This window comes from Lichenostomus cassidix, chromosome 25 (genome assembly GCF_008360975.1).
Source record: "Lichenostomus cassidix isolate B80296 chromosome 25, HeHo_3.0, whole genome shotgun sequence".
NCBI lineage: Eukaryota > Metazoa > Chordata > Aves > Passeriformes > Meliphagidae > Lichenostomus > Lichenostomus cassidix.
This window is the reverse complement of record NC_139505.1, coordinates 3,831,048-3,845,244: the sequence shown is the minus strand read 5'-3', so window position 1 is coordinate 3,845,244 and position 14,197 is coordinate 3,831,048. Positions and strand designations below refer to the sequence as shown.

The following is a 14,197-nucleotide window of genomic DNA, read 5'->3' as shown; positions in this document are numbered from 1 at the left end:
AAATTCACCCAAAAATTGTCCCAAAATACCCAAAAATTCCCTAAAAAAATCTCCCAAAATACCCAAAAATTCCCTAAAAAATCTCCCCGAAAATCAAAAAAAATCCCCTAAAATTCACCCAAAAATTGTCCCAAAATACCCCAAAAAATACTCCAAAAAATCTCCCCAAAAATCCCCAAAATCCCCCAAAATTCACCCAAAAATTGTCCCAAAATACCCAAAAATTCCCTAAAAAATTCTCCCCGAAAATCCAAAAAAATCCCCTAAAATTCACCCAAAAATTGTCCCAAAATACCCAAAAAAATCTTCCAAAAAATCTCCCCGAAAATCCAAAAAAATCCCCTAAAATTCACCCAAAAATTGTCCCAAAATACCCAAAAATTCCCTAAAAAATTCTCCCCGAAAATCCAAAAAAATCCCCCAAAATTCACCCAAAAATTGTCCCAAAATACCCAAAAATTCCCTAAAAAACCCAAAAATTCCCCAAAAAAATCTCCCAAAATACCCAAAAATTCCCTAAAAAAATCTCCCCGAAAATCCAAAAAAATCCCCCAAAATTCACCCAAAAATTGTCCCAAAATACCCAAAAATTCCAAAAAAATACCCAAAAATTCCCTAAAATACCCAAAAATCCCCAAAAAATCTCCCAAAATACCCAAAAATTCTAAAAATCTCCCCGAAAACCAAAAAAATCCCCAAAATTCACCCAAAAATGGTCCCAAAATACCCAAAATTCCCTAAAAACAAAACAAACCCCAAAATTCCACAAAAACCCCAAAATTCCCCAAAAATTCCCAAAATACCCAAAATTCCCTAAAAAATCTCCCGAAAATCCAAAAAATCCCCCAAAATTCACCCAAAAATTCTCCAAAAATACCAAAAAATTCCCTAAAAAATCTCCCCGAAAATAAAAAAAAATCCCCCAAAATTCACCCAAAATTGTCCCAAAATACCCAAAAATTCCCTTAAAAAATCTCCCCGAAAATCCAAAAAAATCCCCCAAAATTCACCCAAAAATTGTCCCAAAATACCCCAAAAAATCCTCCAAAAAATCTCCCCGAAAATCCCAAAAAATCCCCTAAAATTCACCCAAAAATTGTACCAAAATAACCAAAAAATCCCCCAAAAAATCTCCCTGAAAATCCCAAAAATTCCCCCAAAATTCACCCCAAAATTGTCCCAAAATAACCAAAAATTCCCTAAAATCTCCCAAAATCCAAAAAATCCCCTAAAATTCACCCAAAAAATTGTCCCAAAATACCCAAAAATTCCCTTTAAAAATCTCCCCGAAAATCCCAAAAATCCCCAAAATTCACCCAAAAATGGTCCCAAGATACCCAAAAATTCCCTAAAAAATTCTCCCCGAAAATGCCCCAAAATTCACCCAAAAATTGTCCCAAAATACCCAAAAATTCCCTTAAAAATTCTCCCAAAATACCCCAAAATTCCCTAAAAAATTCTCCCCGAAAATCAAAAAAAATCCCCAAAATTCACCCAAAAATGGTCCCAAAATACCCCAAAAAATCCTCCAAAAATCTCCCCGAAAATCCCAAAAAATCCCCTAAAATTCACCCCAAATTGTCCCAAAATAACCACGAAATCCCAAAAAAAATCTCCCCGAAAATCCCCAAAAATCCCCTAAAATTCACCCAAAAATTGTCCTAAAATACTCAAAAAATCCTCCAAAAAATCTCCCCGAAAATCCCAAAAATCCCCTAAAATTCACCCCCAAAATGGTCCCAAAATACCCCAAAAAATACTCCAAAAAATCTCCCCAAAATCAAAAAATCCCCAAAATTCAACCAAAAATTGTCCTAAAAAAATCAAAATTCTTAAAAATCTCCCCAAATCCCCAAAAATTTTCCAAAAATTCCAGAAAATCCAAAAATTCCCACAAAATAAAAAAATTTAAAAATAAATTCCCACAAAATCACAGAAAATTTCCCTCAAAATAATCAAAAAAATCCCCCAAAATTCCCCCAAAATAAAAAAAATCCCAAAAAATTCCCCCAAAAATAAAAATCCCACAAAATTCCAAAAATTCCCAAAACCCAAAATATTCCCCCAAAATTTTAAAAAAAAAAATCCCACAAAATCCTCCTAAAATTCCCCAAAATAAAAGAAAAATTCCCCAAAAATTCCCACAAAATCCAAAAATTCTTCCCAAAATCCTCAAAAAAAAAAAACCCAAAATCTTCCCAAAATCCCCCAAATCCCACAAAATCACAGAAATTCTTCCCAAAATCCCCAAAAAATCTCCCAAAAATGGGATTGTCCTTGTCCCCAACCCCATTTTTGATGTCCCCCAATGTCCCCAACCCCATTCCCGATGTCCCCAACCCCATTTCCATTGTCCCCAACCCCATATCCATTGTCCCCAACCCCATTCCTGATGTCCCCAGATGTCCCCAACCCCATATCCATTGTTCCCAACCCCATTCCCAATGTCCCCCGATGTCCCCAGCCCCATTCCTGATGTCCCCCGATGTCCCCACGTGTCCCCAACCCCACTCGCAGTGTCCCCAACCCCATTCTCGATGTCCCCAATGCCATTCCAGTGTCCCCAACTTCATTTCCAATGTCCCCAACCCCATTCCCAATGTCCCCAGATGTCCCCAACCCCATTCTTGGTGTCCCCCAATGTCCCCAGCCCCACTCCCAATGTCCCCAACCCCACTCCCAGTGTCCCCAGATGTCCCCAACCCCATATCCATTGTCCCCAACCTCATTCCCAGTGTCCCTAGATGTCCCCAGATGTCCCCAACCCCATTCCAGTGTCCCCAGGTGTCCCCAACCCCATATCCATTGTCCCCAACCCCATATCCAATGTCCCCAACCCCATTCCTGGTGTCCCCCGATGTCCCCAGCTCCACTCCCGATGTCCCCAACTCCACTCCCAATGTCCCCAGATGTCCCCAACCCCATTCCCAATGTCCCCCAATGTTCCCCAATGTCCCCAACCCCATTCCCGATGTCCCCAGGTGTCCCCAGCCCCATTCCTGATGTCCCCAACCCCACTCCCAATGTCCCCAACCCCAATTCCCGATGTCCCCCGCTGTCCCCAAGCCCTACCCGCCTGTCCCCGCTGCCACCCGCCGAGCAGCTCCGCCACCTCCTGCCCTGCGACCTTGACGACATCCCGAGGGACTTTGGGGACACCTGAGACCTTGGGGACATCCCGGGGGACTTTGGGGACACCCCGGGGAACTTTGGGGACATCCCGGGGGGCTTTGGGGACACCTGAGACCCTGGGGACATCCCGGGGAACTTTGGGGACATCCCGGCGGGCTTTGGGGACACCTGAGATCTTGGGGACATCCCGGCGAGCTTCGGGGACACGTGAGACCCTGGGGACACCCCGGGGGGCTTCGGGGACACCCCGGGGGACTTTGGGGACATCCCGGAAGGTCTGGAGGTGACAAGTGACCCCGGGCAGGTCTGGGGACGGAGAGAGCGCGGCGACATCCCGGCTGGCTTTGGGGACATCCCGGGGGGGTTTGGGGACATCCCGAGTGGCTTTGGGGACACCCCGGGTGGCTCAGGGGACAGCAGTGTCCCCGCGGTGTCCCCAGCAGGGTTGGCACAGCGCGGTTCCCCCGGGCTGGGGTCTGCCGTTGTCGCCATTGTCGCCATTGTCGCGATAGTCGCGACTGAGTGGCGCAACGGAGAGCGGCGGGGGACGAACGGCTGGGCGCGAGGAGAGCCGAGCGATTCCGGAAGGTCCCGAGGAAGCCCGAGCACTCCCCGGGCGTTCCGAGGAGTTCCGAGAGCTCCCGAGAGGAGTTCCGAGGAAGCCCGAAAGGTCCCGAGGGGTTCCGAAGAGACCCGAGGGGTTCCGAAGAGACCCGAGGGGTTCCGAAGAGACCCGAGGGGTTCCGAAGAGACCCGAGAGGTTCCGAGAGCTCCCGAGAGAGCCCGAGGAGTTCCGAAAAGTTCCGAAGAGTTCCGAAGGGTCGCGAGAGCTCCCGAGGAGTTCCGAGAGGTCCCGAGGGACCCCTGAGGAGTCCCGAGCGGACCCGAGCGGTTCCGAGGAGTTCCGAGAGCTCCCGAAAGGTCCCGAGGAGACCCGAGAGATGCCGAAGTGTCTCCGAGGAATCCCGAGCGGATTTCTCTATTTTTCCCTCTTTTTATTCCTTTTTTTTTTTTTTCTCTCTTTCTCGTTTTTCCTACTTTTCCTTCTTTTTCTTTTTCTTTTTCCTTTTCTTTTTCTTTTTCTTTTTCTTTTTCTTTTTCTTTTTCTTTTTCTTTTTCTTTTTCTTTTCTTTTCTTTTTTCTTTTCTTCTTTCCCCTCTTTTAGTATTTTTCTTTTCTTTTTTTCTTCCCTTTTTCCTTTCTTCTTTTGCTCTCTCTTCCCCTTTTTCCCATTTTTCTCTTTTTCTCCCTTTTCCTTTTTTAAATATTTTTTCTCTTTTGCATTTTCTCCTCTTTTTATTTCTTTTTTTCTCTCTCATTTCTCCTACTTTTTCCTATTTTTCTTTTTCTTTTCTTTCCCCTCTTTTAGTATTTTTTCCAATTTTCTTTTTCTTTTCCCCTTTTTTAATATTTTTTTCTATTTTTCTTTTTCTTTTTCTTTTCTTTTCACCTCTTTTAATATTTTTCTTTTCTCTCTTTTTTCTTTTTTTCCCCTTTTCCTATTTTCTTTTTCTCTCTTTTTTCCTTTTTTTCTCACTTCTTCTTTTTTCTTTTTCTCTCTCTTCTGCTCCTTTTTCCTATTTTTCTCTTTTTCTCTTTTCTTTTCCTTTTTTTAAAATATTTTTTCTCTTTTTCTTTTTAATTTTCTCCTCTTTTTATTTCTTTTTTTCTCTCTCATTTCTCCTACTTTTTTCTATTTTTCTTTTTCTTTTCCCCTCTTTTAATATTTTTTTTCTATTTTTCTTTTTCTTTTCCCCTTTTAATATTTTTCTTTTTCCTCCTTTTTTCCTTTTTCTTCCCTTTTTCCTATTTCTCACTTTTTCCTTTTTTCTCTTTTTCTCTCTTTTTCTCTCTCTTTTTCCCTTTTTCCTTTTTTTCTCTTTTTCTCCCTTTTTTTCTATTTTTTCCTCTCTTTTTCTCTTCTTTCTTTTCTCCTCTTTTTATATTTTTCTCCTTTTTTTTCCTCCTTTTTTTTCTCCTTTTCTATTTTTTTCCCCTTTTTTCTTTTTCTCTCTTTTTTTCCACTTTTCCTTTCTTCACTTTTTGTATTTTTCTCTTTTTTTTCTCCTTTTCTCTTTTTCTCCCCTTTTTTCATCTTTTTCTTTTTTTCCAAATTTTTCTTTTTTCCCAAATTTTTCTTCTTACAGAATTTTTTCCAAATTTTTCTTTTTTTCCAAATATTTCTTTTTACAAAATCTTTTTTTACAGAATTTTTTTTCCAAATTTTTCTTTTTTCTCAAATTTTTCTTTTTTCCCAAGTTTTTCTTCTTATGGAATTTTTTCCCAAATTTTTCTTTATTCCCAAATTTTTCTTTTTACAAAAATTTTTTTACAAATTTTTCTTCTTACAGAATTTTTCTTCCATCTTTTTCATTTTTTCCATCTTTTTCTTTTTTTACAGATTTTTCTTTTTTCCAAATTTTTCTTTTTACAAAATTTTTTTTTACAGAATTTTTTTCTCAAATTTTTCTTTTTTCCAAATTTTTCTTTTTTTCCCAAATTTTTCTTTTTACAGAATTTTTCCCCAAATTTTTCTTTTTCCAAATTTTTCTTTTTACAGAATTTTCTTTTAACAGAATTTTTTTACAGAATTTTTTAAAATACAATTTTTAAATGAATTTTTTTACAGATTTTTTTAACAGAATTTTTTTAGATGAATTTTTTTTACACATTTACACAATTTTTTTAATGGAATTTTTTTAATGAATTTTTTTTTGCACAAAACTTTTTTTACAGAATTTATTTTAAAATGAATTATTTTTACACAATTTTTTAAATGGAATCTTTTAAAATGAATTATTTTTTTCCACATTTTTACAATTCTTTTAAATGAGTTTTAAAAAAATTATTTTACTTTTTACATAATTTTAAAAGAATTTTAAAATGAATTTTTACACATTTTACGCAATTTTTTAAATGGAAATTTTAAATGAAATTTTTCCACACTTTTACACGATTTTTTAAATGGAATTTTTTAGATGAATAATTTTTCTAACCATTTTTACATAATTTTTAAACAGAATTTAAAAATGAAATTTTTTACACTTTTTTTACATTTTTAAACAGAATTTTTTAAAATGAATTATTTTTACACATTTTTTTACACAATTTTTTAAATAGGATTTTCAAATGAATTATTTTTTACACAATTTTTTTTAAACAGAATTTATTTCAATGGAATATTTTTCTTTTCCTTTTTACACCAAAAAAAACCAAAAATAAAAGATGAATAAAAACATTCCAGAAAAGGAAATTTCAGGAAAAAAATTCCCAATTTGGATCTTTCTGGGTCAAAGGTGGAATTCAGGACAGTCCTGGGCTGAGAATTCCCAAAAAATTCCCCAAAAAATCCCAAAAATTCCCAGCCTGTGCCCCTCCCCCACCTCGCCAGGAGCCAAATTTTGGAATTTTCAGGAAATAAATACAAAAAAAAGGAAAATAAAACCCAAAAAATTGCAGAATTCAAACCTGGAGAGGAAAAAAAAATGGAATTTTTGGGGGGAAAAACTGGAATTTTGGAGGTTTTTCCCACTCCTGATGAGGTTGGAAATCCCAAATTTCTTTTTATCTTTGGAAAAATATTTGGATTTCGAGAAAAAATCCCCAAAAAATTGAAATTCCGAGTCCGTGGCGAATATTTTTTGGGGGGAAAAACCCTCAGGAAAGGCGAAATCCGGCTGGAAAATCCCCAAAATCCCCAAAATTTCCCAAATTTCCGTCGAATTCCAGGCGAATTCCGGTCGGATTCCATTCCCTGAGGGGATTTTCGGGAGAATTCCCGAAAGATTTTGGGGAATTTCAGGTTTCCAGCACTCGGATCAGCGGCAGAGGCTTCGGGCCTGGGAGGCGTTTGCTGGAAAAAAATGGGAAAAATGGGAAAAAATGGGAATTTTTAGTGGGATGGGGTGGGGAAATGTGGGAAAAAAATGGGAAAAATATGGGAAAAGATGGAGAAAGATGAGAAAAACATGGGAAAACATGGAAAAACATGAAAAAAGTGGGAAAAAAGGTGGAAAAACATGGAAAAACATGGGAAAACATGGGAAAAATGGGAAAAAACGGGAATTTTTAGTGGGATGGGGTGGGAAAATGTGGGGAAAAAGTGGGAAAAACATGGGAAAAGATGGGAAAACATGGGAAAAACATGGGAAAACACAGAAAAAACATGGGAAAAATGGGAATTTTTAGTGGGCTGGGGTGGGAAAATGTGGGGAAAAAGTGGGAAAACATGGAAAAAAATGGGAAAAGATGGAAAAACAAGGGAAAAGATGAGAAAAACATGGGAAAACATGGGAAAAATGGGAAAAATGGGAAAAAATGGGAAATTTTAGTGGGATGGGGTGGGGAAAAGTGGGAAAATGTGGGAAAAGATGAGAAAAACATGGGAAAAGATGGAAAAACATGGGAAGAGATGAAAAAAATGGGAAAAATGGGAATTTTTAGTGGGATGGGGTGGGGAAAATGTGGGGAAAAAGTGGGAAAACATGGGAAAATATGGAAAAACATGGGAAAAATGAGAAAAATGGGAATTTTTAGTGGGATGGGGTGGGGAAAATGTGGGAAAAAAAGTGGGAAAAATATGGGAAAAGATGAGAAAAGCATGGGAAAAGATGGGAAAAGATGGGAAAAGATGGGAAAAGATGGGAAAAGATGGGAAAAGATGGGAAAACATGGAAAAAAATGGGAAAAATGGGGAAAACATGGAAAAAATGGGAATTTTTAGTCGATGGGGTGGGGAAAATGTGGGAAAAAAGGTGGGAAAAACATGGGAAAACACAGAAAAAACATGGAAAAAGATGAGAAAAGATGAGAAAAACATGGGAAAACACAGGAAAAATGGGAAAAAATGGGAATTTTTAGTGGGATGGGGTGGGGAAATGTGGAAAAAGAAGTGGGAAAAATATGAGAAAAGATGAGAAAAGCATGGGAAAAACAGGAAAAATGGGAAAAAATGGGAATTTTTAGTGGGATGGGGTAGGGAAAAAGTGGGAAAATGTGGGAAAAGATGAGAAAAACATGGGAAAAGATGGAAAAGCATGGGAAAACATGGGAAAACATAGAAAAAACATGGGAAAAACAGGAAAAAATGGGAATTTTTAGTGGGATGGGGTGGGGAAATGTGGGAAAAAAAGTGGGAAAAATATGGGAAAACACAGAAAAAGATGAGAAAAACATGGGAAAACATGGGAAAAATGGGAATTTTTAGTGGGAGGGGGTAGGGAAAAAGTGGGAAAATGTGGGAAAAGATGAGAAAAACATGGGAAAAGATGGAAAAACATGGGAAAAACATGGGAAAACACAGAAAAAACATGGGAAAACATGGAAAAAAATGGGAAAAATGGGAAAAAATGGGAAAAAAGGGGAATTTTTAGTGGGAGGGGGTGGGGAAAAGTGGGAAAATGTGGGGAAAAAGTGGGAAAACATGGGAAAATAATATGGAAAAATAATATGGAAAAGGGGTTTGGGTTTGGTGGATTCCCAGATCCAGAAGGAAATTCCCAAATCCAGAAGGAAATTCCCAAAATTCAGAGAGAATCCTAAATCCAGGAGAGAATTCCCAAATTCCCAAACATTCCCAAATCCGTTCTCAAATCCCCAAATCCCTAAATTCCCAAATAATTCCCAAATAATTCCCAAAGAATTCCCAAATCCCACAAACCCAGTTCCAAATCCCCAAATCCCAAATCCCCAAACACCAAATTTCCCAATCCAGAAAAGAATTCCCAAATCCCAAATCCCCCAATAAGACCCAAATAATCCCAAAAATCCCCCAATTCCCAAATCCCCAAATCCCAAATCTCCAACCCCAAACTCCCAAATCCTAAATTCCTGAATCCCAAAATCCCCAAAACCCCAAATCCCAAAATCCTCAAACCCCAAATCCTCAAATCCCCAAACCCCAATTCCCAAATCCCCAAACCCCCCAAACCCCAAATATTCACAAAAATTCCCAGAAATTCCCCAAAAACCCCAAAATTCCTCAAAAATTCCCAAAATTCCCCAAAATTCCCCACCTTCCCACAGACTCAAGACTTGGATCTGCCCCAATTTCCAATCCCAAATCCTTCCTAAATCCCCAAATCCCCAAATCCCAAACCCCAGAAATTCACACAAAATTCCCCAAAATTCCCCAAACCCCAAAAACCCCAAATATCCCCAAAATTCCCACCTCCTCGCAGACTCAGACTTGGATCTCCCCAGTTTCCAATCCCAAACCCCAAACCCCAAAATAATCCCCAAAATTCCCAAAAATTGCCCAAAATCCCCCAAAATTCCCCATATTCCCGCAGACTCCGACTTGGATCTCCCCCATTTGCAATCCCAAACCCCAAAAACTCCAAAAACCCCAAAAAATCCCCAAAAAATCCCCAAAATGCCCCAAAAAAATCCCCCAAAATTCCCAAAAAATTCCTCAAAATTCTCCACCTTCCTGCAGACTCAGACTTGGATCTCCCCCAGTTTCCAATCCCAAATCCCAAACCCCAAAAACTCCAAAAATTCCCAAAAAATCCCCAAAAAGTCCCCCAAAAAACCCCAAAAATCCCCAAAAATTCAAAAAAATCCAAAAAAATCTCCAAAAATCAAAAAAAATTTTTAAAAAATCCAAAAAAATCCCCAAAAATCCCCAAAAACCCCAAAAAAATAAAAAAATCCCAAAAAATACCCCAAAAATCCCCCAAAAATAAAAAAAATTAATAAAAATCAAAAAAAAATCCCAAAAATCCCCCAAAAAATCCCCAAAATTCCCCAAAAATCCAAAAAAATCCCCAAAAATCCCCAAAATCCCAAAAAATCCCCAAAAAATACCCAAAATTCCCCAAAATTCCCAAAATTCCCCAAAAAATCCCCAAAAAATCCCCAAAATTCCCACCTTCCTGCAGACTCGGACTTGGATCTCCTTCCAATTTCCAATCCCAAATCCATTCCAAATCCCAAACCCCGAAAACTCCAAAAATTCCCAAAAAATCCCCAAAAATTCCCAAAAAATCCCAAAAAATTCCCAAAAATCCCCAAAAATCCCCAAAATTCCCCAAAAATTCCCCAGAAATCCCCAAATATTGCCCAGAAACCCCTAAAAACTCCCAAAAAATCCCCAAAAAGCCCCCAAAAATCCCAAAACCCCAAAAAATCCCCCAAAATCCCCAAATCCCAAAAAAAATCCCAAAAACCACCAAACCCAAAATCCCAAAACCCCAAATCTCCCAAAATCCCCCCAAAATTCCCCAAATCCCCCCAAAAAATCCCCAAAAAACCACCCAAAAATCCCAAAAATAAAAAAATCCCAAAATCCCCAAAAAATCCCCAAAAATCAAAAAAAAAAAAAAAAAAAAAAAAAAAACTCCCCAAAATCTGAAAAAAATCCCAAAAATCCCCAAAATCCCCAAAAATCCCCAAAATCCCCAAAATCCCCACCTTCCTGCAGACTCGGACTTGGATCTGCCCCTTCCCCCGCTGGCTCCGCAGACCTGCTGCTGGATCAGGTGTTCGATCCTGTCGTGCATCTCCAGGTTCTGGAATTCGGGAAAATTTTGGGATCAATTCGGGAATTTTATTGACCAATCAGGAGGAGGATTTTCCTGTCCCGATTCCTGCTGGTTTTCCGGATTTTTTACAGCTTTTTTCCCACTTTTTTACAGATTTTTCTACATTTTTTCTACGTTTTTCCCATATTTTCCCAATTTTTTTTCCCTACATTTTTCCCATTTTTTCACCACAGTTTCTCCACATTTTTCCCACATTTTTCCTACATTTTTCTCTATTTTTTCCCACTTTTTTCCCACTTTTTCTCCACTTTTTTTTCCATTTTTTCCTACGTTTTTCCCACATTTTTCCCACTTTTTTCCTACATTTTTCCCACGTTTTTCCCATATTTTCCCACATTTTTCCCATGTTTTTCCTACATTTTTCCCATTTTTTCACCACATTTTTTCCACATTTTTCTCCATATTTTCCCACTTTTTCTCCATTTTTTTCCACATTTTTCCCACTTTTTTCCTACATTTTCTCCACTTTTTTCCCACATTTTTCCCCCATTTTCACCACATTTTTTCTGCATTTTTCCCACTTTTTTTCTACATTTTTCCCCACATTTTCCCACTTTTTCCCTACATTTTTCCCATTTTTTCACCACAATTTCTCCACATTTTTCCCACATTTTTCCTACATTTTTCTCTATTTTTTCCCACTTTTTTCCCACATTTTTCCCACTTTTTTCCTACATTTTCTCCACTTTTTTCCCACTTTTTTCCCACATTTTCCCCACATTTTCTCCACTTTTTTCCATTTTTTTCCTACGTTTTTCCCACATTTTCTCCAGATTTTTCCCACATTTTTCCCATGTTTTTCCTACATTCTTCCTATTTTTTCACCACAATTTCTCCACATTTTTCTCTATTTTTTCCCACTTTTTTCCTACATTTTTTCCCACATTTTCTCCACTTTTTTCCACTTTTTTCTCCATAATTTTCCTACGTTTTCCCCACATTTTTCCCACTTTTTTCCTACATTTTCTCCAATTTTTTCCCATTTTTTTCCTACTTTTTCCTACGTTTTCCCCACATTTTTCCCACTTTTTTTCCCACAAAAAGTGGGAAAACTTTTACCCATATTTTTCCTACATTTTTCCCACATTTTCTTCATTTTTTCCCCCATTTTCTGCACATTTTTCCTACATTTTCCCCATATTTTCCCACATTTTTCCCACATTCCTCCTTCCCACGTTTTTCCCACTTTTTCTCCATTTTTTCCCACATTTTTCTTTTTTTTCTACATTTTCCCCACATTTTTCCTACATTTTCTGCACAATTTTCTACACAATTTTCCCACACTTTTCCCACTATTTTCCCACTTTTTTCCCACATTTTCACCACAATTTCTCCACATTTTTCCTACATTTTTCCTACATTTTTCTCTATTTTTTCCCACTTTTTCCCTACATTATTTCCCCCATTTTCCCCCATTTTTTCTCCTCCCAAAAACCACCCTGGAAAAATCCAATTTCCTGGAAATTTCCTAGAATTCCCAAATAATTCCCAAAATTCCCCAAAAAATCCCAAAATTCCCAAATAATTCCCAAAATTCCCCAAAAAATTCCAAAAAAATTCCCCAAAAATTCCCAAATAATTCCCAAATAATTCCCAAAAAAATTCCCAAAATTTACCCAAAATTCCCCAAAAATTCCCCAAAAATTCCCAAAAATTCCCAAATAATTCCCAAATAATTCCCAAATAATTAAAAAAATTCCCAAATAATTCCCAAAAAATTCCCAAAATTCCCAAATAATTCCCAAAAAATTCCCAAAATTCCCAAAAAATTCCCAAAATTCCCAAGTAAAAAAAAATCCCCAAAAATTCCCAAATAATTCCCAAAATTCCCCAAAGAATTCCCAAAAAATTCCCAAAATTCCCCAAAAATTCCCAAATAATTCCCAAAATTCCCAAATTCCCAAAAATTCCCAAAATTCCCAAAAAAGTCCCAAAAGTTCCCAAAATTCAAAAAAATTCCCAAAATTCCCCAAAAATTCCCAAATAATTCCCAAAATTAAAAAAAATTTCCCAAAAAGTTCCCAAAAATTCCCAAAAATCCCAAAATTCCCAAAATTCCCAAAATCTCCAAAATTCCCAAATAATTCCAATATTCCCAAAATTCCAAAATTCCCAAAGAATTCCCAAAGAATTCCCAAATTTCAAAAAAAATTCCCAAAAAATTCCCAAAGAATTCCCAAAGAATTCCCAAATAATTCCCAAACTTCCAAACAAATTCCAAAAAAATTCCCCCAAAATTCAAAAAAAATTCCCAAAATTCCCAAATAATTCCCAGAATCCCCAAATAATTCCCAAATAATTCCCAAATAATCCCAAATAATTCCCCCAAAAATTCCCAAATAATTCCCAAATAATTCCCCAAAATTCCCAAAAAATTCCCAAAATTCCCAAAAGTCCCAAAAAATTCCCAAAAAATTCCCAAAAAATTCCCAAAATTCCCCAAAAATTCCCAAATAATTCCCAAATAATCCCCAAAATTCCCAAAATGCCCAAATAATTCCCAAAATTCAAAAAAAATTCCAAAAAAATTCCCAAAATTCCCAAATTCCCAAATAATTCCCAAAATTAAAAAAAATTCCCAAAATTCCCAAATAATTCCCAAAATTCCCAAATGATTCCAAAAAAAAATTCCCAAAATTCAAAAAAATTCCCAAAAAATTCCCAAATAATTCCCCAAAAATTCCCAAAATTTCAAATTCCAAAATTCCAAAAATTCCAAAATAATTCCCAAAATTCCCAAATAATTCAAAAAACCCAAGAATTAAAAAATTCCCAAAATTAAAAAAAAATTCCCAAATTTCCCAAATAATGCCCAAATAATTCCAAAAAAATTCCAAAAAAATTCCAAAAAAATTCCCGAAATGCAAAAAAATTCCCCCAAAAATCCCAAATAATTCCCAAAAAATTCCCAAAAAATTCCCAAATAATTCCCAAAATTCAAAAAAATTCCCAAAAAAATCCCCCAAAATTCCAAAAAAATTCCCAAAATTCCCCAAAAATTCCCAAAAAATTTCCCAAAATTCCCCAAAAATTCCCAAAATTCCCAAATAATTCCCCAAATTCCCCAACAATTCTCACCTCAGCCTCCAGGTAGGAAACTCTCTCCTTGAGCTCCTGAATTGTCACATCCTTGGCCTGAATCACTGCCTTGGAGTTCTGCAGCTGAAATCCCAAAAATACCCAAAAATTGGGAAGTTTGGGGGAATTCGGGGGATTTGGGGATTTTGGGGATTTTTTTGGGATTTTTTGGGGATTTTTTTGGGGATTTTTTGGGGAGTTTTTTGGGTTTTTTTTTTATTTTTGGGGGATTTTTCTGAGATTTTTTGGAGAATTTTTTTTGGAATTCGTGGGATGTTTTTGGATTTTTTTTGTTTGTTTGATTTTTTGGGAATCTGTGGGATTTTTTGGGATTTTTTTGGGGATTTTTAGGGGATTTTTTTTTATTTTTGGGGATTTTTTGGGGATTTTTTGGGATTTTTTGGATTTTTTTATTTTATTTTTTGGGAGTTCATGGGATTTTT

The 14,197-nt window shown here is 37.0% G+C and overlaps 1 protein-coding gene across 1 annotated transcript in view; it reads right to left on the bottom strand.

The window, feature by feature from the left end:
* Positions 1-6,361: 6,361 nt before the first annotated feature.
* Positions 6,362-14,197, bottom strand: part of TUFT1 (tuftelin 1) — a 47,398-nt gene continuing 39,562 nt past the window's right edge. The window contains exons 11-13 of the mRNA XM_085082221.1: positions 13,755-13,838; positions 10,546-10,643; positions 6,362-6,985 (exon numbers count right to left, since the gene is read on the bottom strand). Coding sequence (XP_084938347.1) covers positions 6,931-6,985; positions 10,546-10,643; positions 13,755-13,838 — 237 coding nt within the window. The 3' untranslated portion in view covers positions 6,362-6,930. The remainder of the gene's footprint in view (positions 6,986-10,545; positions 10,644-13,754; positions 13,839-14,197) is intronic.